The sequence below is a fragment of the Triturus cristatus genome, chromosome 4_1 (assembly GCF_964204655.1).
Source record: "Triturus cristatus chromosome 4_1, aTriCri1.1, whole genome shotgun sequence".
In the NCBI taxonomy this organism is placed as follows: Eukaryota; Metazoa; Chordata; class Amphibia; order Caudata; family Salamandridae; genus Triturus; species Triturus cristatus.
This window is the reverse complement of record NC_140585.1, coordinates 1,160,996,583-1,161,024,403: the sequence shown is the minus strand read 5'-3', so window position 1 is coordinate 1,161,024,403 and position 27,821 is coordinate 1,160,996,583. Positions and strand designations below refer to the sequence as shown.

At 50.1% G+C, this 27,821-nt stretch overlaps 1 protein-coding gene across 8 annotated transcripts in view; it reads left to right on the top strand.

The window, feature by feature from the left end:
- Positions 1–27,821, top strand: part of BRD4 (bromodomain containing 4) — a 1,415,251-nt gene that overhangs the window by 1,137,535 nt on the left and 249,895 nt on the right. For all 8 annotated transcript variants that reach the window (XM_085654329.1, XM_085654330.1, XM_085654326.1 and 5 more), the window contains one exon: positions 18,801–19,430. In XM_085654329.1, the coding sequence (XP_085510455.1) occupies positions 18,801–19,430 (630 nt within the window). The remainder of the gene's footprint in view (positions 1–18,800; positions 19,431–27,821) is intronic.

Here is a 27,821-nt window from a genome sequence, read left to right as displayed (position 1 = left end):
ACACACACACGGCTCAGCCCTGCACACACACACACACACGGCTCAGCCCTGCACACACACACACACGGCTCAGCCCTGCACACACACACACACGGCTCAGCCCTGCACACACACACAGCTCAGCCCTGCACACACACACAGCTCAGCCCTGCACACACACACAGCTCAGCCCTGCACACACACAAGACAAGACCTACCAGCGACTAGTTACCCACTTCTATTGGCCCAAGATGCGAGCGAATGTGGAGACCCACTGCAAGTCATGCCTCACGTGCCAGGCCAGCGGAAAGAGTGGAGGGAAGCGCAAGGCTCCGCTGCAACCCTTCCCCGTTGTTAGTACCCCTTTTGAGTGGGTGGGGATCGACATCGTGGGATCCCAAGACCGCCCAGGGCCACCGATTCATCCTCGTCCTGGTGGACCATGCCACCCGCTACCCCGAGGCCATTCCCCTCCGCACCGTGACGGCCCCTGTGGTAGGCCGGGCCTTGATGGGGATCTTCTCCCGCGTGGGGTTCCCTCGCGAAGTCGTGAGTGATCGTGGCACGAACTTTATCTCCAAATACATGAGGTCCCTATGGCAGCAGTGCGGGGTATCATACAAGTTCACCACCCCCTACCACCTCCAAGGGAATGGCCTAGTCGAGCGATTTAACAGGACCCTGAAGGGGATGATCATGGGCCTCGAAGAACCCCTACGCCGGAGATGGGACGTCCTCCTCCCGTGCCTCCTGTTCGCCTACCGGGAGGTTCCCCAAAAATCTCTGGGGTTCAGCCCGTTCGAATTACTGTACGGACACCCCGTCCGGGGCCCCTGAGCCTGCTCAAGGAGGGCTTGTGAGAAAGTGGCTCTGTATATACTGTTCCCTAATAGGTACAGGGTGTACAGAGTCCACAGTCCCCCAGGGGCTGATAGAGGTTAAAGTTAGGTATGACCTTACTCTCAAAAGTGGTAGCTTGGTCGAGCAGTAAGGCAGTACCAGAGGACAGTGTAAAGCATTTGTTGTGCACACTCAGTCAGCAAATGGTCTCACACACTCAATAACTGAACTCTAGGCCAATGGTTTATATAAAAAAAATATATGCTTGTTTTCTTTTTAGAACCACAAAGGGAATAAAAATATACTTTCTCAGAATGAGAGGTTGAATATAAATACTTTTGCAATAAGCAATGGATTTTCGTAAACAGTCACAGTTGGTTGCAATAAACAATCCTATTTCCTAAACATAACAATGCATTGAGCTCAATGGTAAATTCAGGTTATTTGTAATAAATTACTTTTCAGATTACTTTTGGAATTCCAGGTCTGGCTCCTAGATCCAGCCCTGGGACAATATTCAGAATCAAGTGGTGAAAGTCGACTTAATTACTGTACTGATTTTTAAATAATATTTAGCTATTTCAAAAGTTGACACTTAGAAAATATTTCAAAGAAAACATTCAATGGATCTCTATGGCAAGAAATTCAAGTTGCAGGTAGAGTACTTTATCGTTACTTTTGTAATCCAGGTCTGAGTACCTAGACTCAGCACTGGGGTCTTTATCAGAAACAGGTAAGTAATTACGTTTGCAGAAATTGTACGATTTTAAAAGAATATTTCAAGATTGCAGAAATCAACACTTAGAAGAAATTTCACAGAAAAGCAGTCAATGGTTTCCTATGGAAGAAAAAGGAGTTAAAGGTAAGTGTAGTTGTGGGTACTTTTCAGAGTCAGTGCTGGGCACCAAGATCCAGCACTGGGAGCTCACCTAAGAGCAGGTGAGTAAATTCGTTTTTGGTACTCGGCTGATTTTTGGTGAATATTTTGAGTTTTGAAAAGTTCACACAGAAGAATTTCCAAGAAAAAGCCAGCCAATGTTACCCTATGAGGAAAATGAAGATCGCGGTTTAAGGGTAAGTTCTCGACTGGCAGAGTTGAAGTTCTGGGCATAGACTCAGGGGGTCTCCCAGTGTCAGGTAGGTACAGTCAGTTCACCCTCAGCGGTTTCAGGACGGCCGGGTGCAGAGAGAGTTAGGCCTAATGTTAGCCTATGAGGACTAGGGGGGCCTGGTTTGGTGGCTGCTGACTAGCAGGCCACGCGGCTGTGGGAGCTGGGCTCCTTGTCACTCACTCAGGGCAAGTGGGGAAGTAGGCTAGTGTAGAGATTGCACTGCCAGGGCCACTCGGGCGGCTGGGTGCAGGGTGCTTTTGAGCCGTCGGGCGCTCAATGGAAATCAATGGGAATGTTCCGGTTTGGAAAAAGGCTGCAAGCTCGGGGACGAGGATGCTTCAGGTGCCACCACCACTTCGAGAGGTAAGTTGGGTAGTTGTAGGTTAGGTGGGTACCCCGGGATTGGGCACAGGGGGCCGCAGGGCGCCGGGTGCAGGGGTGCCTTTTGATGTCGGAAATCTTACCCTCTGGTTGATCGCGGTTGGGGTGGCACTCTGTTCTGAGGCTGCAGGCTTCTTCCGGAATGTCGAGGCGGGTCCTTGGGTGCCGGACTCGGGGTCACAGTCGCCGTGGGGTCGTCCTCAGGGTCTTTGTCCACTCCGGCACTTGCCAGGCTTGGCTGGTGCAGAGTGTGTTGGGTCCGCGGTTCCGAGCTGCTGCCAGGGGTTAAAAATAGGTTTCTGAGTAGAGCCTCTACTCATGGGAGTCCCAGGGGCTTAGAGCCAAAAGGTAGCCAGGTCCTCCGGGGTTTGGTGAGGTTGCCGGCCACGAGAGATGCCGCGCTGGTGCAGGTCCGGGAGTCGACAGGCCGGTAGGGCTGGGGCCAAAGCAGTTGGTGTCTTCTTCCCTTTTTAGCAGCTGCAGGGCAGGTCTTTGTTCTTCTTGCTCTTCTTGTAGTTTTTCGAATCTGGAATCTGGGGAAGGAAGGTTCAGGGTGCCCCTAAATACTAGATTTAGGGGCGTTACAGGTAGGTGAAGGCCAGGGACCAATGGGTCCTTGTCCTGGGGTGGGTACACCCCCTATCCTGCCTCTCTCCTGTGGGAGGGGGGCAGTAGCCTAATCCTGATAGGGTAGGGCCCCCCATCTTCAAGATGGCGAGAGCCCGGAGATGTGCTTCACCTCGCCTCCCCCACCTGAGGGGTGGGGTGGGCAGGCTGGCACATCCCCTGTCCTTGTATGGGGTTTCCGGCCAAGCTTCCCGCCAGAGTGGGGGGTTGCAGTGGCCTGGGTAAACTCCAAGAGGCGGCATGCCTTTGAAGCTTCCCTTTGCTCATCCTGTGGGAGGAGATTTATCACCTCACCCAGGATGTGCATTGTTGCAGGCCCGGGAGAGCAGGGGCTCTCCCACCCAGGGGTCCAGCAACGTGTCTGCTGTGTGGCAGCCTGGGCAGCCTCAGAGCAGACGTGGATTGTAGGTTAGTTGTAAGGGGGCATCTCTAAGATGCCCTCTGGGGTGCTTAGTACATTAAATCCCACACTGGCATCAGTGTGGGTTTAATGTGCTGAGAAGTTTGATATCAAACTTCCCAGTCTTCAGTGTTGCCATTATGGTGCTGTGGAGCTCGTGTTTGACGAGCTCTCAGCACCATGTACTCTTAAATGGCAGCACTGCACTTACAGTGCCCAGGAATGGACCCGGGTACTGTAGGGGCACAGGGCTCCTGCTCCTGTGCTCACACCATAGGCATAAAGCACCCAGCTAGAGGGGTGACTGATATATGCCTTGGCAGTGTAGGTGATGGGCATGGCACACAGAGATGTGTGCCATGTCGACTCTTTGTTTTGTCCTGCACCCAGACACTCAGCCTGCAAAGGCAGTGTGTGTGTGTAAGGGTACCGGGCCTCTAAGGGTGGCACAACGAGTGCTGCAGCCCCTAGAGGCCTTCCCTTGTCACAAGGCCCTGGGTACCTAGGGTACCATTTACCAGGGGCTGACATGTGGCTAGGGTTTGCTAATTTGGAGTTGGTGTGTTTTAAGGAAGGAACATAGGCCCTGGGCACCTGATTGGCAGGAGTCCAGGGTACACTTAATCAAAGTACATTCAGCAATTTAGCAAAAAGTGGGGGCATACCATGCAAGAAAGATGGCACTTTCTCACAGGGCTGGGAAACGACTCTCCGGGGGACCTCTCCTGACGTGTTCCGCTATATCCTGGCGCTTCGCAACCAGACCCGGAAATTCCGAGAACTCGCCGAGGCCAACCTCGAGGCTAGCCAAGAAGAGATGAAGCGCTGGTATGACCAGAATGCCACGCTGGTCGAGTTACAGCCGGGCCAACGAGTCTGGGTCATGGCCCCGGTGAAACCCTGCGCCCTCCAAGACAAGTGGACTGGTCCCTTCAAGGTGGTCGAGCGGAAGAGCCAAGTCACATATCTCGTTGATGTGCAGTCCCCACGGAACCCCCTCCGGGTCCTCCACGTGAACCGCCTCAAACCCCACTTTGTGAGGACGGAGTTGAGTTTGCTCCTGGCCACCGACGATGGGACTGAAGAAGACAGAGCCCCTTCCAGACCCCCTGTGTGCTAAAGAGACAGATGGCTCCGTAGAGGGGGTGAGACTGTCAACCACCCTCACCCCCCAACAGTCCGATGACTGCCGCCGGCTACTAAGACAATTCACCGACCTCTTCTCCCTGACCCCTAGGTTCACCGACTGGTGTGTCCACGACGTAGACACCGGCGACAGCCCGCCAGTCAGACACCGAGCCTACCGGGTCCCGATCGGGTCCGAACCTGCATCCAGACCGAAGTAACCAAGATGTTGGCCCTCGGGGTGATTGAACCCTCCGACAGCCCCTGGGCCAGCCCGGTAGTCCTGGTCCCGAAAGAGGCTGCCCCTGGTGTCGTCCCCGAGCTGAGGTTCTGTGTGGACTACCGGGGACTCAATGCGGTCACCTGAGCGGACGCTCACCCTTTCCCCCGCGCAGACGAGCTCATCGACCGCCTCGGGGCCGCTCGATACCCCAGCACTTTCGACCTAACCTGCGGATACTGGCAGATTGCGCTCACTGAGGGAGCCAAGGAGCGCTCCACCTTCTCCACCCCGGATGGGCACTACCGCTTCAGGGTGATGCCGTTTGGAATGAAGAATGCCCCGGCCACCTTCCAGCGGCTGGTGAACAGGGTCCTGGCCGGGCTGGAGGGGTTCAGCGCAGCGTACCTAGACGACATAGCAGTATTCAGCTCCCAGTGGACCCAGCACCTCCGGCAAGTACTGCTGGCCCTGCGCCAGGCCGGCCTAACCATCAAAGCCAGTAAATGTCAGATTGGACGAGGCTCAGTGATCTATCTGGGGCACCAGGTGGGAAGCGGGCAGGTCGCCCCCCTCCAGCCGAAGATCGACGCCATCTTGGCCTGGGAACCCCCAACCACCCAAACGGAAGTCCGGGCCTTCCTGGGCCTCACCGGTTACTACCGGAGGTTCATTAAGAACTATGGCAGCATCGCAGGCCCCCTCACAGAGTTAACCTCCAAAAAACACCCGAAGAAAATACAATGGACTACCCCGTGCCAAAAAGCGTTCGACGCCTTGAAAGCCGCTATATGTACCGCTCCGGTACTCAAAGCCCCCGACTAATCTCAGGAGTTTGTGGTCCAGACAGACGCCTCGGAGCACGGCACCGGGGCAGTCCTCTCACAGTTCAACGACGAGGGCATCGATCAGCCCATACCCTTCATCAGCCGAAGGTTGCTACCTCGAGAACAGCGGTGGAGCACCATTGAAAGAGAGACCTTCGCAGTAGTCTGGGCCCTCAAAAAGCTACGGCCCTACTTGTTCAGAACCCACTTCCGGGTTCAAACGGATCATCGACCCTTGCGGTGGTTGATGCAGATGAGAGGAGAAAACCCCAAGCTGCTACGATTGTCAATCTCCCTCCAGGGGATGGACTGCACTGTGGAGCATCGCCCCGGGACTGACCACGCCAACGCGGACGGCCTGTCCCGATTCTTCCGCTTCAGCGAGGAGAACCCCCAAGTGGATGGGTAGTTCTCCCCGCCTTTCAGCTGGAGGGGGCACGTGTGAGACCGGCCTCGTGGCGTGGGCCCTCCTGACCAGCCAGCCACCCTGCAACCGCACCTGATCCTCGATGTCACAGACTTCCGGCCACCATGGCCCAACAACCCGATGGCCGGCCAAGGCCCCAGCAACACCCAAGCCCCTACCATGCATGCCCGGCCGAGAGAGCGAGAAACCCCCAAGCCAGACCAGGAGACGCCGTCCCTGTCACACCTTTGGTCTCCTCCCCAAGAAGGGTTTCGATCGGCCACAAGGCCCCCGGTGAGCAGGCGCCTCGCCTGCTGGGCGTCTGGAGTCCCTCCCAGACCCACCTGAACAGATCAAAGGGCCGAGCGACAGGAAATCCCAACACACCGCCCCCAGGCACCAAGACCCCTCTCTGCGAGGACTCCGGACTTCAAAGAGGAGGGGGAGTATAACAAGGGGTGCTGAAGGGACGGGAGGCAGAGAAGACCTAAACTTACGAGAGCCCTGCTGACCTGGTCGCGGCTCGATCGATCCCTGAACGGAAGAACGCTCCCCGAACTCCGAACCATCTGAGCCCTGCTGACGCTGTCGCGGCTCCCCAAACTCCGAACCATCTGAGCCCTGCTGACGTTGTCGCGGCTCCCCGAACTCTGAACCATCTGAGCCCTGCTGACGCTGTCGCGGCTCCCCGAACTCTGAACCATCTGAGCCTTGCTGACGCTGTCGCGGCTCCCCGAACTCTGAACCATCTGAGCCCTGTTGACGCCGTCGCGGCTCCCCGAACTCTGAACCATCTGAGCCCTGTTGACGCCGTCGCAGCTCCCCGACTCCGAAACCACCTGTGCCTGCTGAGTGACTTGCGGCACTCTCCTCTAGAAGAATCGGCAGAAATTGTCAAGAGAAACAACATCCCCCAGCTCGAGGAGAGGTGGGTCAAAGGGTGGTCCGGAACGTATTCCGAAGCCCCCCGGAGAACGCCTTTCCAACAAAACCCACCTCCTGAATATCTAATTTCCCACTTCTCTGGTGCCAAATGGGCCGTAGAGCAGGGAGTGGCACTCCCAGGGTCTAGGGAGGAAGCCGGGGTTGCATTTCAAAGGCGGCAGAGGCTTTGAAGCCCCTGGTCTTGAGATGCTAAGTGTAGGAAGCTGGCTTTTTATGGAGTATACCAAAATGAGGTATTCTGTGTGGAAATTCCAGACAACCCTTATTGGTTTACAGGTCTTAAATTAATCATCCTAAATGCTCTCTTTTGTGGGAGTGTGGGAACGTAGTTTAGGCTTATCTGAGGGTAGTGTTAATGCATTTATTGAACACACACACAGTGCCCATAAATGAGAGACACACAAGAAAATCGAGACCAATTTAGAAAAATAGCAGGATTTTTAATAATTATTTTAACACCAAGAACTTCGTAAATGGGTAAGTACTTTTCGTGATCGTAATATCTGAAAGAGACACGTTAGTGATAGATTCCTTATCTTAGAATTACCCCCTGGCGTCAGACTGGATACACCTGCGCGTCGGAAGGTGGCGTCGTGCGGCTCCGCGTCAGTCGTAGGCGTCGTGATCGCCGGGATGACGTCGCGGCAGCTACTAAGACGCCGCCCTCGCGCGCTGACGTCAGTTCTTTCTTTTTCCGTGCCAGCAAGCGCAGATCCGGGAAGAGCGGTACCCCCAGTCATTTTTTGACTGAGTTATTTGAGATTTTTGTGCTTTAGCAGATAAATAAAATGTTCACTCAAATGTGTTATTACGCGGTAATGCTTCCCTATGGAGAAAAAGGCATATATTGCATATGGTTATTTGCAAACAGTTCTCAGGGGTCCCCTTTAGGACTTACAGTGCTAGGGTGCCAAGGTCCAAAGTATCACCAGCAGCTCGAGTTTACCTGCCCTGGAGCGTCCGGGTGCAGAGGTGCTGGACAGGTTGGTAGCTTTGTGCGCTGCACTGTAGGCAAGCAGGGTGGCTAGAAACAGGCTACAGAGGGGGAATTGGTCTTGGGAGTCTGGGAGCTCCCGGGGGCCTCTGTTCGCGGGGGTCTCTGGAGCAGGGGAGCACGTAGTCTGTTGGGGAGCTAGGGTACATATGAGTTTTGATCGGCTGGTGCTCATCCGTCAACGGCTCCTATGGGTCTTAGTCAGACCTGTAAAGGGGGACAAAACGATACGGCTGGGCCCCACTCAGTGCGGACATCCCTCGTTGCTGCTATATCTCTACGGATTTGGAGTCTGAATTAGATTTAAACAAGCTTTGGTTGCTGCAAGGGGTCCAGTACCCCAGGTATTAGTGCAGGGGGGGCTCCGGTTAGTCCAGGCATCTTCTGACTTGTTAAAGAGACGGATCTGACCTCTAGGAACAAGATGACCTCTTAATTTGCGGCTGCTGCGTCGGTGGACCCAGTGATCAGCAAATCGGTGAACCCGACGTTGCGTTTGGTCCCTGCAGGCAAGTGGCTTCTCCACTTCAAAGAAGATGCTGATGGCTTGGCAAAGTGCTGGAGGCCCTCCGAGGCTTCTGGAGGATGCACAGCTGTAGGACGAGCCGGGGTGTTACCGTTGTCGCGACAGGAGGAGGTAGACAGGATTTGGCACTAAAGTCCACCAGCAGTCCCCAGTTCTTGCTTCTTGGGCTCTTCTTTCCTCTTTTCTTTCACTGATCTAAGTTCCGGGTGTCAAGGAGCCACGTGAATACTCAATTTAGGGGTGTTAAGAGGAGTGAAGTATAGTTGACAATGGGCTACTTACTCTTGGGTTCAGTGCACCCCCTATATGGCCATTTCCTGTGGAGAGTGGGCATAACCCTGACCCAGAAATCCTATTTTAACTAAAATCAAAGTAGTGGAACCCTTCTTTCGTGAAGCATATCAGGCAGCCCAGCTTAGGGGTGTGACTGGCTTGGTAGTGCACGGCTCCTTCTGGCATAGCTAATTTCCCTCCTGTCCTGTTGCCCAATTGGCTCTAGGGGAGGGGGTAGCATCTCCCAGGTCTTGTGGAAGCCAGGATTGCAGACCAAAGGCGGCAGAGGCTTTGAAGTCCCTGACCTTGGAAAGCAGATTTACCAGGCCATCTTCCTGGAGGAAGAGTGAACACCTTCCTCCAGAGTAAGCATTGTTTCTTGCCTCAGAGTGCGGCCTCTCACCTGCAGGGGGTCATAAACATGTCTGCTCTGGCAGGCTGGAAGATACCAGTCAGCCAGCACACTAAGAGGCTGGTAGGTTTTCATGGTGGCTTCTCTTTGGTGCTCTCGGGGTGCATGTTTTAAAAAATCCACTACTGTCTTTGGTACGGATTTATGAAGACAAGGTGTTTATTACCTAACTCCATAGGTTTCAGTGAAGCCATCATGTAGCTGGGGAAATTCATAATGACCGGTGCCAAGTACATATACTTAAGACGGCTTCTCTGTTCACTTGAAATATCTAGCTATTGAACTAGACCGCACAGGGTCATATATGCTCATGCAGATATGTCCTCACCTGTAATATAATGCACCCTGCCTTAGGGCTATAAGGCCTGCTAAGGAGTGACTTATATAAATTTGCATGCATTGTCTGTGGGCTTGGCACATATAGGGTGTGTGCCATGTTGTGTTTTTACTTTTGTCTGCATCATTTCACGCAGCCTGCAATGACAGTCTGCACAAGTTTGGTGGTGGTTTCCTTAGGGTGGCACAGTACATACTGTTGCCCTGCCCTTAGGAACTCTTGAGTACCCATGCCCTAGGTATCGGGGTACCATGTACTAGGGTATTACAGGGGGGCTAAAGGTCTTGCCAACTGAGGAACAATGGTGCAGTTACTTTGTTTTAGGTAAAGAGCACTGGCACTGCGGGTCTGGTTAGCAGGACAGTCAAAATTGCATCGAATACCAGTGGAAAAGTGTGGGTGACCATGTCAACAAGCATTTGCAATGCAATAGGTCTCGCATTTACGCGAGTTTGAGCTATCGGCATTGTGAATGACAATGCCTTTTATTTAAGTTTTAAAAACGAAAACAAAAATAAAAGGCATTGTTATTTGTAATGTGAATAGCTCAAACTCGCGTAAATGCGAGACCTATTGCATTGCAAATGCTGAGGTACTGTACTGTACTGTGCTGAAGTTCTGCAGTTCTGTCCAGGTCACTGTGGGTTCAGCCAAGGGTCTGTGCTCCTAGAAGCCTCCACCACCTGGAGCCAAGGCGCAAGCTGTAGAGTTCAACTACTTGTTTCTGAAACATCGAATGTCTGTGGCCTGTCCAGGGCCAGCCTCTGCCCAGGCTGTCAGCAGACAGAGTTTGTGATACCAGCCTTAAAGAGAGCACCCCGCCCCTACCACCACCCTTCCTGGCAGGAGGGCTGCTGACCGTGATTTACCTGTTGTCTGCTGGTGTTTTTACGGAGTTGACCTACCTCAGAGGCCCAGGTTACAATCGTGCTGCTAATGCCATATTATTCTGGGTCAGACTCTGACGTTAGTCAGTACCTACCTAGGAGCCTATTACACATCTACTGTTTGCTCATGAGATTGTGCCCGACACTGTTTGCCCACAGGTTTTGGAAGAACAAACCCTGGCGAGAACCTTGATGGGAAATAGCGTTAAATTCCAGTTTGAGCTTTCTTTAAACATGAATAGGAACCCAGAAGCAAACACTTGAACATTGTGGGTAATATTCGGAATTTAGGTGAGATACCAGTAAATTACACAAATCACATATGAAAAAGAAGGGTTCGACAGGAAAAATTGAGAAAAAAGCGGAGTCAGCTGAAAGCTTACCCATGGACATATAACAGCGTGAGCATAGTCAAGGCACTTGTCTAGGTGCTGTGGGGGTGGGTGGCAGCACGTGAAGAACATCAGACGAGTACACCTTCTTCTAGGCGCCCCAGTGGTCGGGTCACGGGACAGTCCAAAAAATAGGAATTTGCAGAGAAAGTTAAACAGAACAACACTTTTGCAGAGTTCGGCTAACAGCAGCAAATAAAAGTGGCACTAAAAGCATTCGCAAAAGCGATCGCTATTGTTAAAAAAAAAAAAAATACATGCCTGCGAGTGGTGCGCGCACGCCACAGCGAACATGTGTTTTCAGTTATCGCGCCCGTGTCTCGGCACGATAATTAAAACCACATGGCCTTTGGTGCGGGTATCAGACACCAATAGGCATGGGCGGAGCAATGCGCCCACCTTTGGCCTATTGCATGCTGTCTTTCACAAACACACGCACGCAAAGGCCAATCACGGAAGCCAAAAGGAAAAGCACACGTACGAGCGTGTGCAATTCTAAGCTCCGTTTTGGAACCCCGGACAAAAGGACTCTCGCTGCGCGAGCAGGGTTGCGTACTGCATCGCTAGCCGCGAGACCTAAAAAGGAGCATCTATAAACTCCTTGTTTTATCTCTGTAGCAAAATGCTATTTTGTGAGTAAATCTTGAATTCTAATCTGTAGATTAGGAGTGGCCAGGGACTGTTCTGTCATGTCTGTACATTGGGTAGTTTTCGCAGAGTTCTGTTGCTGTGCATTCTACCACTAGTGAGGGCACATTCGTGACCCTATCAAAGGTGTATTCTCTGAAAGAATGCCTGGTATTTCTTGATGGTTTGTGCCGGCTGAAAACAAAGCCTCTGAGCTTTTCATGTTAAATGTGGAAGACTTTGCGGGAAGGGTTTTGTTGTGCAGCAGAGAATGCTCTGGGCAGTGTTCCTACCCACTGCTATTCAGAAAGCACTTGAAAAACTGACATTCTGACAGGCTGCCACTGAGACTACACTATTTATTTATGGTGAACCCCTTTTTTGTCCGCCCCATTGTTTTGACCGCTCGTCCCCGAGTGTGACAGGACTCTGCCCGCCGTCATTTGTGTGATCTGGCGCTCATTTGTGTTCAAGCACCGGGAATGTTAATGGTAATTCGGATATATTCCGCCGATGGAGAGGCTTCTTTTAAATGTCGCATTCTTTTTAGACCGTGACAGTTCATACATTTGCTCAGCAAATGGAAAAGACTTCTGAAATGTGTGCTGTTCCTAATGTGAAGAATTGTGGCCGCGCTGTGCTTTAAATTAATGGCTGGACAAGTGAGACCAACGTGCCCCTACATTCTTACAGTATAAGGACGGACAAGGCATGTTGTTACTACCTTGAGGGGCACTAGCCCATGGTAGGGTAAAGCTGCCTACCCCCAGCAGCCAGCTATCGCCTGACGGCCTACAGGGCTGGTGAAGAGTGACTCTGAACCAGCCCCATGGGCGTATTCGCCGCACAGCACTGTGGGGTATCGGCAGTTTCTCCCACAGGCCAGCCTGCCTCTGAGTCATGCTTTCTTCCAGCCTCCTCGTCAAAGGCCGTGCGTTCCCTGGGGCTCTGGAGACCGGAAGTGCTTAGCCGAGCTGTCCAAAAGTAGCTGGATGTGGGCACTCCCGGGAGTCCAAGGTGCATCTTCGATGCCGTCCCCACAGCAGAGTGCCCTGGAGAGGCTCGTGACGCAAGAGGCCGCAGAAGGCGCCAGATGCGAGGGAGTGCAGGTTGCCTTGTCCGTGCAGCAGGCGGGCACGTGCTCCCACTAATGACCTTGACTTAATTCCATCCTTTGCTGGGAAGTCAGTTACTCTTGTAGGATATACCACATCCTGGTAGCGGTCACCTGAGCAGGCCGGCTTTAGGATTTGATCCTTTATTGTCATTGGATTAGAGCCGGCTTTGTGCTTGGAACATCATGCATAGGCTGTCCGGTTTTAGGTTTAAACCTATAATAACTGATAAAACCCAACTGAAAGAGAAATAGCCCTCACCAGTGAAAACATATAAACACTGAAAAAACACCTGCACAACCACAAACTAAATGCCTTTCAAAGAAAGAAAAAAGAGAGTTAAAGAGTCAATTTTTTTCTTCCTTCAGGGGCCAATACAAAGCTAGCAGTAAGAACGTCTGGGCTAACATTATTCTGCTTGAGTTTTGTTGTTTAGGGATGCCACTAAAATATTGTTTCGTCTTCCTATTGTTTTTTTCAGTTTTGTGGTCTTTGGTCTAAAGATGCAGGGTTTAGAAGCATGTTTTAGGTCCTGTTTAATTATTTTATAAGCTGTAGAGAATCAGGAAATATCAAATTCATATTTGATATTTTACTGATAGGTAAAATGGCTGGTTTCATAAGAAACTTTCCTAATATGTGTCATCACATTTACCCACAGAAAATGGGTAAAAACCCTTAATACATCAGCCCCCAGTTTCTAGTGAGTCAGTGTTGATAGTAAGCTAATTGCCAACACCTCAGGCTTTAAACATTCAATGCAAGTATAGTGACAAGTATATGTGAAAAGAGCGCCATCACCAAGCATCTGGGATAGTGGTTAAAACATGACACCAGACTTTTGGAAAACACGGAACTCAGTGTCACTTGGAATGCTCTGCAAAAGAGGTTCTTTCCAAGTTTAACAAAGATTGGAGTGTAACTGTTTTTATTTGCAGTGATTCAGCTACGTATATGAAAAAGTTGTGTGATCACCTGTCAAAATTGATACCTCAGCTGAAGTGCTTCCCTGTAAGAGATCCTTGCCACTTGTTAGATGGTATGCAGAAAGCATCTTTACCATCTTCAGAGTTAATGAGGAATGCTATTGACATTTTAGTCTATTCTGGTGCACTGTTTTCTTATTCACAGGAACTAAAACGCAAATATTTATCATTTTGTGCTTTGTGCGGCATCAAAGAAAGAGTCATCCCAACTGTGTCCCTTAGCTGATGGTTCTCAGTCCAAGTGGCTATGAATGCTAAATTATCCATGTGGCAACCATTTACAGAATTTTTGCTCAGTGATGATGCCAAAGGCAAGAAATGTGAGGATCTTTGGTCACATATTGATAGTGATGTGAAAAAAAGTACACTCTACTGCATTCTTAGATTTTTACAGGAAAACATGACTGCTGTAGTGTACATAATAAAAAAATAGAGTCTGAAAACACCTTTGTCTGCCAAGTGTTCAGTATATTTGGCAGTAGCGGTCCGTGGAGGGAGTTCAGTGGGGCAGTGAGGCGGGGCGGGGGAGGAGCAGAGTGGGGAAATGTAAACACCGGAATATGGATGAACGGAGGTAAGTACACATTTAAATAAATAAAATGAATTTCGTTGCGCGCGCTGCATCGCATTTTGCGATGCAGCACGCGCAAAGGAATTCGTTTTAGTTCTGGCTGTCCCTAGCAGGGGCAGAAACCAGTCAGCCAACACTTTAGCGACTAGTAGGGTTACAGGGGGCACCTCTAAAGTGCCTTCTGGGTGCATGTCTTTATAAATTCGATACTGGTATCAGTATGGATTTTTTAAGATGAGGTGTTGGATAGCAAACACCAAAATTATTTTTGGTGAAGCCATTATGTAGCTCGGTAACACGTAATGACCAGTGCCCAGTACATACCTTTAAAACGACTTCCGGCTCACTTGCAATGCCTAGCAATGGAGCTAGGTATGACATGTGTCCTCACATATAATATATTGCACCCTGGCTTAGAGCTCTAAAAGCTTGCTTTAGGGGTGACTTAAATATAGTACATGTAGTGCACTTTGGCATTGCACGCAGGGAGTGGGCAGCGTCTTGTTATCCGAATGATTTGCACCATTTCACTCATCCTGCAATGGCAGTCAGCATGCAGTTTGTGTGTGGAATCCCTTAGGGTGGCATAATACATGCTACAGCCCTTAGGGACCCTTTTTTGTACCCGTGTCCTGGGTACCAGCGGTACCATTACCGGCAACTTACATGGGTGCCAAAGTCTTTGTCCATTAGGTTACAATTAGCAATTATCTTGTTTTAGGGAAAGAGTACTGGCACTGGGGCCTGGTTAGCAGGAGGATCCGAGGAGGCCTCCAGTCGGGTTACCACAGGTGGATCCGTCCCTGATGCCGACTGTTCCTCTTGGCTGTTGCACTCGCCAGTCAGCCTTAGACCACCTCCATACATTGGCAAACTTGCTGATATTGTACCGAAGTCGCAACTGATCCTTTGCAAAGTCTTCTTTTTATAGGAGCTGTCTTGGACTCAGGGCTTTTCCTCCACCACAACAAGTCCACAACATTCTGGCTATGATCCCATTGTTTCAGCCTCAGGCCTGGTCTTGGTGCCATCAGCTTTGAGGCTTTTTGGTGGAGGAGTGTGGCTCAATGGTTAGAGCGGCAGACCCTGAAGCAGAGTTCTGGCCAGGGACCAGGGTTCGATTCCCGCCTCGGTAGGGCTCAATTTCCTCGGACCTGTCTATTCTCGCCTCGGTGCCTATTCTCATCACAGGCCCCACGTTGCAACTCTGGGCAATAGCTTGCTTAGCCTCCACACCGGCCCCAACAGCGCTAAGGATGCCTGGCTTCACCCTGGGGGTGCCCAGGAGTGGACACTTCACAGGGAAAGCCAGGAGGGGTTCCACAGCGTTATGAGTATCAGCGCCAGGAAACCGCAAAGGCGACACCGCAAGGTGTCCGTCTGGTGACAGTGCGCTCTATAAGTACCTTGACATTGACATTACTTAATACATCCTACTTGTCCACTTAGCCAGGTTGCATTGGTCCTCTGCAGTGGAATCTGAAGTCTCAACGGGCCCAGCACCAAGTAAATCTGTCTGATGTCATCCAGGTCTCTGGAGGCGACTGCAAAAGATCTGAAATGGTGGCTGCTCAACCACAGCCTGACCAGCGACCCATCCCTTGCATCCCCACCCAGAGCTGATGGTTATGGATGCATCAATTCTGGGGTGAGGAGGTCATCTGGGAGAGGTGAAGATTAGATGACTTGGTTTCTGGTGGAAACCTGGCTCCACAGCAATCTGTTGTAGCTGTGCTCCATTGACCTGGTGTTGAGGCCTTCCTGCCATCCATCAAGGGAAGGCTAGTGCAGGGTTTTATTGACAACAACTCCGCCATTTGTTACTGCATCAAGCAGGGTGCAGTGGGGTTCCAAGTCTTGTGCCAAAAGGATGTGTAGCCTCTGAAGTAGGCTGGAACATTAGGTGATGTCTCTGATTGTGAGCCACCTGGCAAGAATATTAAACACCAGAGCAGATCAGCTCAGCCAGCGGATTGTGCTGATTATGAATGGCCTTTGCACCCTGAGGTGGTGCAAGGCATTTTCCAACAGTGGGGGAAAACTCTTGTTGGATCTTTTTGCTACCATCAAGAAAATGTATTGTCAACGCTTCTCTGCGTTGAAGATTCCAAGCACCCTCCCTCTAGGAGATGCATTCAGGCGTGAGAGGTGCACGGGACTCATATGCCTTTCCACCCCTACTCCACCTTGTTCTGAAAAAGAACAGACGTGACCGGGCTAAAGTCATCCTAGTGGCTTCAGACTGGGCCAGGATGACGTGATATCCAGACCATCTGGGCCTGATCATCTGTCCTCCTATCAGGCTGCCCCTCCAGACGGAATTTGTCACTGCAGCAGGGCAGGGTTCTCTGCACCCGAACCTGCTGAATCTACACCTCCATATGTGGTAATTGAGTGGTGTACAGTTGACTGAGTTTGATCTACCAACTGAGAGTGTGAATGTCATCCTCGTAGCTTTAGGCGTCACTCTGCAAAGTCCATTTACGCCAGGCGCTGGGACAAATTTTAGCCTTGTGTGGAGTCAGCAGCACAGATCCTTCACAAGCCAAACTGTCTTATGTCTTATTGTTTGTTTTGTCTTGGCCCACCAAGGACTTGAGGGTGGGCACTATTACATGTTATTTGTCGGTCTTTTTGGACTTTTTGCTATTGCTGGACCAACCGTCCTTGTTTACACCATCTGTTGTGATGCTGTTTCTTAAAATGTTTGACACACGTTCCCTTTCATACTGTATGTGATGCCACAGTAGGATCTTAATTTGGTCCTGATGTTCTTCATTTGCACTCCCTTCAAGCCAATGCACAGCTTCTCGTCGAGTCTTCAGTCTCTCTAAACTGTGTTCCTCATTGGATTAGTCAGCTCCAGGGTCTTTCAGGGCGGCTGCCCTACACCTCCTTTTTCCAGACAAACTGGTGTTGAGGACCAGGATGGCGGCCAACAGTAAGGGTGGCTCCTATTTACATTGATCACCCTGCCAACGCTCGAAAAAGGAGAGACACCTCTGCCTCAAGTCTTTGTCTCGGAAGAAGGTGGGTAGGTCAGAAAGACTTGAGGCCCTTTAGAGTTGGGGGTCAGGCCTGATGTCTGCGCTCGCCATTCACACCCTCATTTCCACCCACTTGTATTTATTTCATATTTTTTATTGTCCCTGGTGAGCTTTCTGTCCCCCAAAGAGTAGGAGGAGCAGACGGGTTCAATCCCCAATTTTGCCATCTATCCCCGCACCCTCATGTGGGGAGGAGAAAGGCTGTTTTGGATGGGGGCACTTAGCCTTGACTTGGCCCTCTCCTACAAACAAGATCCCTGGTGCCTTGTGGGTGGATTTTTGAATAGGGATCACCCTCCTGAGGCGGTTCACCAGCCTCCAAAGGGAAATCATACCACTAAACTAAACAAAAAGTGGACAACATTTGGAACTTGAAGAGTTTTACACTGCCAATAAAACAAGTTACTTTCCTGTAAGAATGCTTTTGCAGCTTGAACCTCTTAAAAATTCAAATGTGACTCTTTAACATCCCTTGCAGGGGAGAATAGTGTTAAAAAAAAAAAAACATAAAATGGAGGTTAGTTGTGGGGGCTTTGTGGGCTTATTTTTGACGTCTTAGTGAGTCACATACTCAGTGTAGGTTGACACCTATTACAAAAAGATTTCAAATTAACAAAATCATAATAAATAATTCCTAATTTCCGCATTTAAAATGTCAGGAGAACTCTATGCCCACATCTCTCTGCAGTACAAGAAGTTAGCTTAATCACCAAATACTTTTATGGCAAAGGAGGAATCAATCCCTCATGCCCGATTAGGATATCAAGGGGATGGAACAAGTCTTGTCAACAAAGTTCATAAAAGGAAAATGTACTTTTCTTTGCTACACATGAAGTGCTCAAAAGAATGGGGTCTTCATATTCTGGGTTTTTTTGTGCTGCCTTGACGTCCAGTGGGTGGTTAACATTCAGAGCGTGTTGATGGCTGGCACCAAGCATTCATATCTTATGGGGTGGGAACATGGAAGCATTTCAGGAAATAGGTATTCCAGTGATATGGAATCATTCACCTGGAAAGTATTACATTATAGTACTCTTAGGCTTTACCAAATTTCTATATTGAATGAAGTGTGCTATGCTTGTGTCACCATGGATTTTGAGATAGTTCTTTATTCTCTGTGGACAAGCATGTGTTTAGCATCTAGATCTATTTGTGCCTGCCTAATAGCTGTCTTGTCCCAGAGCCCCTGAGCTTCTCAACCTCATTGTTTATACTAGACACACTTATAATGTAAATATTGCTAGTAACTGCACAACCCTTCATTACATTGCTAGCAGTTGTTTACACCGGCTGCTCTCTCTGTTTTGTAGCTATTATTGGACAGTATACGTTAAAATTCTCTGCCAACTTAACTGCAATCATATTGCCCAATTGCCTTACTGAATAACCTTCTTTGGATATTTCTAAAACGGAACCGTAATTGAAATGGCTGGTTGGGTATCAAACTCATGCCGGTGTTAAAATCAGTGCCTTCATTTGGTATCTTGGGTGAACAGAGTACAGTATGAGCGTTACATTTGTGTGGTCAGGGGTGCATGTTTAATTCATTTTGGTCTCTGGAAAGATGCCAGTCTTTGTTATAAACAGTGAAGCATGTTGTGTATTGCACTTTGAATAAAATACTTGTTCACATCACTAAAGCAGAGATTAGCAATTACTTTGTGGCCTTCGCACAAAGAGCTGTGTATCATGTGGAGTTTAAGTTTGTGCATTTGCCTTAACTCTGTGTGGAATTCCAAATCCAACTGCAATCTGTATCTTTTGTTTCCAGCTTTGCACATTGCCTTGCCTCAGCAGCCCTCAAGGCCTAGTAACAGAGCTGCTGCACTGCCTCCGAAACCTACGCGCCCCCCTGCTGTCTCTCCTCCTTTAACTCCGCAGTCCTTGATCCCCCAGCCACCATTGCCTCAGCCCCCACAACTTCTGCTTGAGGAAGAGGAAGAGACACCTCCTGCTCACCATAGTCTGCCCCTCAGCACTACTCAGATGCAACACTACCTGCAACAGCTGCAGAAAGTGCCACCTCAGACTCCCCTTCTCCCATCTGTGAAAGTCCAGTCGCAGCCCCCACCTCCCCAGCAGCCGCCTGTCCATCCTGTTGTGCAGCAACAGCAGCATTTGCCACATCCACACCGGCCTGTTCACATTCCTATGCAATTCCCTTCTCACATTCAGACGCCTCAGCCTGTCCCTCAACAACAGCCACAACACCATCATCAACCTTCGCAACAACATCAACCTCCCCATCAACCACAGCATCAACTTCCCCATCAACCGCAGCATCAACCACAGCAGCAACATCAACCACAACATCCGCATCCACAGCAGCAAGCTAAACTGCAGCAAGTTATCCAGCATCATCCCTCTCCACGACATCACAAACCTGATCCATACACAGCCGGTAAGTTTTGCTTAGCTTGTGGCATTTATACGTGGTGCACTATACTATTCTTAAGCCACCCATTCCCATCCTGAACAAATGTCTCTTCATGTTTATTAATCGTAGTTATACATCTGTCTCCATTTTAAGATCAACCTTTAAGAGATCTTCCTCCTCTACCAACCACATTGATTTTAGTCAGTGCTCAAGCTAAAACTTAACTTGGAGCCCTGAAGATGCTGTCTTGTGTCTTTTTCTACAATCCAACACTGCAGTCCTATTTACAAGTCCGTATAGCCTTCAGCTCCTTGTGAGGCAACACTTTCTCCTTTGTACACTACAATTGTGTCTATACAGAGCATATTATCCTCGCCAATATGGCTTTAGCATTCGGAGGCCCCATCAGCGCCTCCGAAGCCGATGACTCCGTCAAAGACATCACTCCTGGGCAGCGGGTCGTAAGTAGTGACGTCGACCCCGACCCCCTCCTCTCCCCTCCAAAACCCCTCCAAACACGAGCAGGTTCGAGGGTCGACAGGCCGGTAGGGCTGGTGCCAAAGCAGTTGGTGTCTTCCTCTTGTGAGCAGCTGCACGGCAGGTCTTCTTGTCTCTTGATCTTCTTTGCTGTTTCGGAATCTGGATCTAAGGAAGGAAGGTTCAGGGTGCCCCTAAAAACTAAATATAGGGGCTTTACAGGTAGGTAAAGGGCAAGGGCCCCTGGGTCCCTGCCCTGGGATGGGTACACCCCCTATCCTGCCACTCTCCTGTGGGACGGGAGCAGTGGCCTAGTCCTGATTGGGCATCTTCAAGATGGCGAGAGCCCGGAGATGTGCTTCACCTTGCCTCCTCCACCTGAGGGGTGGGGTTGGCAGAGGCCGGCACACCCCCTGTCCTTCCTTGGGGTTTCCGGCCAGTCTTCCCGCCAGAGTGGGGGATTAGAACCGGTAGGGGCCAGTTGCTGAGTACAGCAAGTGGCCTGGAGAAGCTTACAAAGGTGGCATGCCTTTGAAGCTTCCCCTGCCCATCCGGGGGGAGGAGACCTAGCACCTCGCCCAGGATGTGCATTGTTACAGGCCCAGGAGAGCAGATGGCTCTCTACGCAGGGGTCAGGCAACATGTCTGCTGTTTGGCAGCCTAGGCAGCCCCTCAGACAAGACGTGGATTGTAGGTTAGGTTCAGGGGGCATCTCTAAGATGCCCTCTGTCGTGCATTGTACATTAAATCCTGCACTGGCATCAGTGCGGGTTTAATGTGCTGAGAAGTTTGATGCCAACTTCTCAGTCTTCAGTGGAGCCATCATGGTGCTGTGGAGTTCGTGTTGACGATCTCCCAGTACCATATACTCTTAAATGGCAGCACTGCAATTACAGTGCCCAGGAATGGACCTGGGTACTGTAGGGGCACAGGGCTTATGCACCTGTATCCAGACCACTGGCATAGGGCACCCAGCTAGAGGGGTGGCTGATGTATGCCAGGGCAGTGTGTGTTGTGGACATGGCTGTGCCATGTCGACTGTTTGGTTCTGTACCCAGACACTCAGCCTGCAAGGGCAGTGTGTGTGTGTGTCAGGGTACAGGGCCTCTAAGGGTGGCACAATAAGTGCTGCAGCCCTTTGGGGCCTTCCCAAGGCCCTGGGTACCTAGTGTACCATTTACCAGGTGCTGACATGTGGCCAGGGCTTGCTAATTTGGGTTTAGGTTTCAGCACAGTTTTTAGGGAACGAACCTAGCCCCTGGGTACCTGATTGGCAGGAGCCCAGGGCACACTCAAAGTACATTCAGCAATTCAGCAAAACGTGGGCGTATACCATGCAAGAAAGATGGCACTTTCTCACACCGCCTTCGGGCCTGGCAAAGAAGTCGACAACTAAGCTTTCAGGGCACTTGGGATCGAGTCAGCCTGGCATCATTGCCGAAACCCAAACCCCGGCACCCAAAAAGAAACCTTCCTCCAACTCCGTGCCAAACACTGCCTCCACATCGACGCACTCAGCACCGAAACCAACAGGCACCGACCCCTCGACTCCGAAAAAGTAGTCGGAACCGAGTAAAAAGACACTACCGAAAAGTTCAACCTTCGGAACCGAAAAAACAACCAGTTCCACAGGCTCCGACAGGGACTTAAAAATCTCACGCTTCAAAGCCAAAAGAGCACATATCCACCACAGATTCGGTGCCACGCAAGCCCTCGGAACCAAAAAAGTCTGCGCTAAAATACCAGCCTCCACAAGAAGAGCTTTTTAAACCGAATTCCACCCAAAAAACTCTTCTTAAAGACCCAAAAACAGGTCAACTGACTCTCAGTTTCAAGAAGAGACCAATGGAAATGCCTCTACTGGCTCCATCTCCACCTAAAAAGAGACATTTCAACATCTCCTTTCAGACTCCCTTCTCCACCTCCCCACCACACCACTCTCCTACACCATCTCCTCCACCAGTGGACGATGACACCTCTGATGACACGGGGGAGGGTGCAGATGATGAACCACTAGGGGATCCTAGTCCGCCTTATACCCCAGACCCCTGGGACGATTACAATACACCAGATGTCCCTAATGTACCACAAGACGACATCTACCCCTCTAGACCTTCCCCTCCAGAGGATACCATAGGTTTTACCCAGCTTGTTCACAGAGCTACACAATACCACAGGGTTGATTTACATACAGACTGTGGAAGAGGATTTCTTAATGGACACTTTTGATACATCACAAAAGTCCACCTCTGTTCTCCCTATGTTAAAAGGGATAATGAAACATGCACCTGAGGTGTTCAAAGATCCTGTTAGGGCTAGGGTTATTAACCCCAGGACAGAGAAAAAATACAAATCTGCCCCAGCAGACCCCGTATACATGAAGCGCCAAATACCGTTGGATTCCTTAGTGGTCTCCAATGCCAGAAAGAGGGCTAACTCACAAACTTCAGGGGACGCTTCACCTCCTGATAAGGAGTCAAAACTCTTGGACGCCTCTGGTAAACGTACAGCGTCACAAGGAGCTAATATATGGCTCATTGCCAACACTCAAGCTTTGTTAGCCAGATACGATAGGGCACACTACGATGAGCTAGAGACCCTATTGCAGCACCTTCCTGACAAATAAAAAACCAAAGCCAACGACCTCATACAAGAGGGTAAGCTCATCACAAACACCTCCATTCGTTGCGCTCTAGATGTGGCAGACACCGCCTCCCGAGCCATCAACACAAGTGTCCTTCTGCGTAGACATGCATGGCTACGCATTTCAGGTTTTAACCTGAAGTATAAACTTCCATCCTTAACCAGCCATTTGATCAGGGGCATCTATTTTGGCCTGCCGTGGATTCATCTCTAGAAAAGATTAAAAAAGACACCGGCTAAATCAATAGGAGCAAGCTCCCAGACGTTCCTTTCATCGCTCCTCTTACAAGGGCACCTCCAGAGGCTACTCCTCTGACAACCCCTCCACGTCCTACAAGACTCCCACCCAGACCACATTCACCAGAGGTTATCAAAGAGGAGGCTACAGAGGCAATAATAACAAAGGTAGAGGCAAGACCAACAATACTCGCTCTTCCTCCACCCCTACCCAATGACTCCCCTCCGCTCCCCCCGGACCATTGCACTCCAGTCGGGGGAAGATTGCTACATTTCTTACCTGTCTGGAACAACATCACCACAGACAGGTGGGTGAGACAAATCGTTCAATCAGGATATTGTCTAGAACTCACCTCTACCCCCCCAAACATACCACCCAGTCAGCGCCCAATGTCACTAGAACATTTATTGCTGCTAAAGCAGGAGGTAATCTCCCTCCTACAAAAACATGCAATAGAACCAGTCCCCCTGCTTCAACAAAACACAGGCGATTACTCTCTATACTTCCTCATCCTAAAGAAGGACGGCTCTCTGAGACCTATCTTCGACCTCAGACCCTTAAACCTCTACATACAATCAGACCATTTTCACATGGTCACGCTTCAACAGGTCCTTCCTCTTCTCTCACAAAGTGATTTCCTTGTCAATCAAGGACCTCTACTTTCATATCCCCATTCACACCTCTCACAGGAAATATCTCAGGTTTGTAGTGGACGGTCAGCACTACCAATTCAAGGTACTCCCATTCGGAGTTACCACAGTACCCAGAGTATTCACCAAGTGTCTGGCGGTTGTTGCGGCTCACCTAAGAAGACAGCACATCCACGTCTTCCCATACTTAGACGACTGGCTCATAAAAGCCAAGTCATACAATCAGTGTGTACATCACACTCACGCTACAATCCAACTACTCCACGACTTAGGGTTTACAGTAAACCACGCAAAGTCTCACCTACAGCCGTCCCACATACAACAGTGCCTCGGTGCCTAAATCAACACCTTAAAAGCACTTGCATATCCCAGCCCAACCAGGATAGCAAACATACAAAGCCTCATCACAAAATTTCAGCCGCAACACACTCTTACAGCTAGAGTGTTCATGCAGTTGATAGGAATGATGGCCTCTTGCATATTTATAGTACCTCATGCAACACTCCAGATACGTCCACTGCAGGAATGTTTGGCACGTCAGTGGAACCAGGCTCAAGGTCAGCTGACAGATCTGGTGTTGGTGGACGGTCGCACGCATCGCTCTCTGCAGTGGTGGAACACCAAAAATCTTTCCAAAGGGCAACCGTTCATCGAGCCGGTTCCACAGATTGTGCTAACAGCGGACGCATCGCTCTCCGGCTGGGGAGCTCATCTATTACATCACACCATGCAGTGCAGGTGGACACCTCAACAAAAGTTACTCCACATCAATCACCAGGAGTTACTAGCCATATTCCTAGCCCTAAAGGCATTCCAGAAACAAATATCGGGCAAGTCTGTCCTAGTCCGCACCGACAACATGACAGCCATGTACTACATACAGAAACAAGGCGGGACACACCCCCTACAGCTCTCTCAACTGGCGCAATGCATATGGAGATGGGCTATTCCTCAGAACGTTTTTCTCGTAGCCCAACATGTTCCGGGAATCCAGAACAAAACATATCCGATCTATTAAGTCGTCAGACTCAACAGATTCACGAGTGGGAACTTCAGCCGCAAGTTCTTCAACCATTTTTCCAGATGTGGGGGCAACCAGAGATAGATATCTTCGCCACACAGGAAAACGCCAAATGCCCAAGCTTCGCCGCCAGATATCCACACCCATTATCCAAAGGCAATGCAATATGGATGAATTGATCAGGCAGATTTGCGTACGCTTTTCCGCCTCTCCCGCTCATTCCACTGGCGGTGCACAAACTGCAGCAGCACTCATTGACTCTCATCCTAGTTGCTCCAACATGGGCCAGACAACCGTGATACACCACATTACTGGAACTATCCGTAGTCCCGCACCAAAAACTACACCTCTCCCCACGTCTCTTAACCCAGAACCATGGAGAGATCAGACACCCGGAACCAGCACAGCTCAACCTAGCGATCGGCTCCTGAGTGTGAGAAGTTGGCCTGATGTATGATGTCACTAGTTCTAGTGTACACCCTATATCAGTCCAAATACCCTTATGGTGATTGGTTGTAAAGTCAACCTTATAGACCAGCTATCCTAGTGGTAGCATGGACAAGAGCAGTCTTAGGCTAAACTCTGAATGGCATGTGAAGCCAGCTGTGATACCATATATAATCCCTTGAATACCAAATGAAAGGACACCACAACAGATATATATATAAAATAAAGTGTATTTATTCTAGTCAAACCCTCAGCACTCTTTATGAGATTAGAGGTAAGTACAACACAGTCTTATTTAAGCATACATTAAGTCACACAGGTAAGTAATACAGTTAGGCCCTAGGGGCCACGCAAACCATATACTAAGTAAGTGGTATAAGGACCACTATCACGGAAATAGAATAGGCCTAGGCCTAGGGAATCGCTGGGGCTACACTATACTACCAAAGGTTAGGAAGTGGGAGGCCCACGGGATTCGTGTGCAGAGTGGAAACACTCACGCGTAATGCGTAAAAGTCAATAGCAATAGTACAGTTTAGAAATCGATAGATTTAGGACACTTCCGAAGTAGCTAGGAAGTCGAGACTGGAAAACTAGACACTAGGATAGTCACTATCCTGATGAGCACCGGAGTACCCAAGTTACCGAGCCCACAGGCTGCGGGTGCATAGGGGTGAAGTTGCGTCGGGTTTCGTCGTCGACTCCTATGGATGCCTGAAGAAAGATGCTGACAGGCAGTCAGTGAAGAGTGTCCGGTGGATCCCAAGGCTGGGATCAAGAAGAGAGGAGACCTGCAAGCAGAAGGGACAGAGTCAAGGTCACTAGCCAGTGACCGCGTGGAACCAGGAAGGAACCAGGCGATGTCGTGAAGGTTACAGGTGAAGGTGAAGCTTGTCGCTGCAGCCAGGAGGACCAGGAAGCGTCGAGGACGACCAGGACCAGGAGGCGAGCTGTCCCACGAAGGCTCTTGCTGTCGGCGGCGTCGAAGTTGGACTAGGACTCACCAAGCCTTGGCAAGCGGAACCCACGAAGAACGGAGGACTTGCTTCTGGTGCAGACCAGGAAGGTCTGGGGTGCTTCTCTTTTTCAAAGGAGCAGGAGCCAGTCTGGAGGAGCCAAACCAGCAGTGAAGATTTCAGGGTGCGTCGTCACAAAGGCCACTAGCCAGCGGGCAAGCAACCGGACAGACGCGGCAAGCAGGAAAATGCTGAAGGGCCCCACGCAGAACTCGTGGAGTGTGAGGGGCTGATCTTCGGTGCAGATGGTGCTTGGGGTTGGGGCTTCTCAATCCCCGGTGCACAACTTCGAGGGTGCCTCAGAAGCTGCGCTTGAAGATACTAGCCACTTTTCCCAGGTAGCCGGTCCCACGTCGCTCGTCGCCTCCACGGATCTCAGCTCTGCTGTGGATGTGGTTCAGGGTCGGAGAAGTCTGGAAGTCAAGGCTCTGGTCGGGCTCTGCAGTCGGTTCCTCGTAGAACTTGGGCAAAGCAAAGGGTAGTCTCTTGATGGTGCCTGTTTGCACAGGGTAGCCACTCCTTGGCCACAAGGGAGATTCTTCAGTCTTCTTCTTTCGTCGAATGTCGAAGGTCCAGAGTTTCTGTTCAAGTTTGCAGGTTCAGGATAATCTAAAGTCTTGAGGCCCAACTCCCACTCTTATACTAATCTGGGGGGCTGGGATACCTGCTAGGTCACGCCTTATGGGTGGGACCTGGGAGGGGGTGGTTACACCCACTTCCCTTTGTCCAGTTTCGCGCCAGAGCTGGGGCTGGAGTGCCCCAGCGCCGGTTTGAACTGGACTATGCAAGGAACACCTTGTGTGCCCCAGGCATGTCTCATTCCTTTCAGCCCTCCCTGCCCCAATACACTAAAGTCTGTCTGGGGAGGTGCTAGCACCTCCCCAAGCAGGAAACCTATTGTCCAAGCCTCCCTTGCCGGGATCACTCCCAGCAGCAGGAGGTCAGACTTGTGTCTGTGGCAGCAGCATCCATTTTGTGATGCTGAGGCTTTGGTCAGAGGCTAACAGTGAAGTATGATTTTAGCATGTCTTTCCCTCTAGAAGGGGGGAATAATATCCTCATGTCCAGAAATGGTATGGGGGTATTATTCCAAAGTGTTAGACACCTTACACGACATGTTTCGATAAAGCCAAACCATAGTTACCATAACCGTTTAAGATTATAAGGCACTTTAAGAGTATATGGTAGGCTATATCATAGAACAGCTATAAGGACATGGTTCCGAAAGCTGCAGACAGGCTCAGCTCATGCTAGAGCACCATCTCACATGTTACCAAGCACTCTGCCTCCAGGATTGTTAAGGCCTGCCATAGGAGTGACTGATAGGTACACGTGTCTATATATAAGGGTAGATATAGGCATACTATATCTAAGCAAGGGGTGATTACACGACCTTGCCCCAGCTGAGTGATCAGCCAGTTGTGTCTGATTGGAAGGCCAGACCAGGGGTGGCATAATACATGCTGCAGCCCCTGGGAGGCCTAGGGTACACTGTACAGGGTCCAATAAGGTGATCCTTACCAATTGAGAATGTACCTAGGGTACATGGAGTCCATTTTAAAGAGAGAGCAGACAGCCTGAGACCCTGAATGGCAGGATCTCAGGCCCACTAAGTCGAAAAACCAGCTAGACACTAGGCAAAAAGTTGGGGGTAACCATAGTCAGATATCCACCTTCCTACACTGAGATCTTAGAGTTTGGTTACCTAAACCTTCCCCCTGACTGTGTGAATGTTATCACAGAAGCTAGACGCTCCACCACTAGAGCCTGCTATGCAGCAAAGTGGAAACGATTTGTTATATATTGTCACAACAACACCATCAATCCTTTAGATGTGTCTATTCAACACATCATAGGTTATCTACTGCATCTCCAAAGGTGTAACTTAGCGTACACATCTATTAGGTTACATCTCGCTGTCAT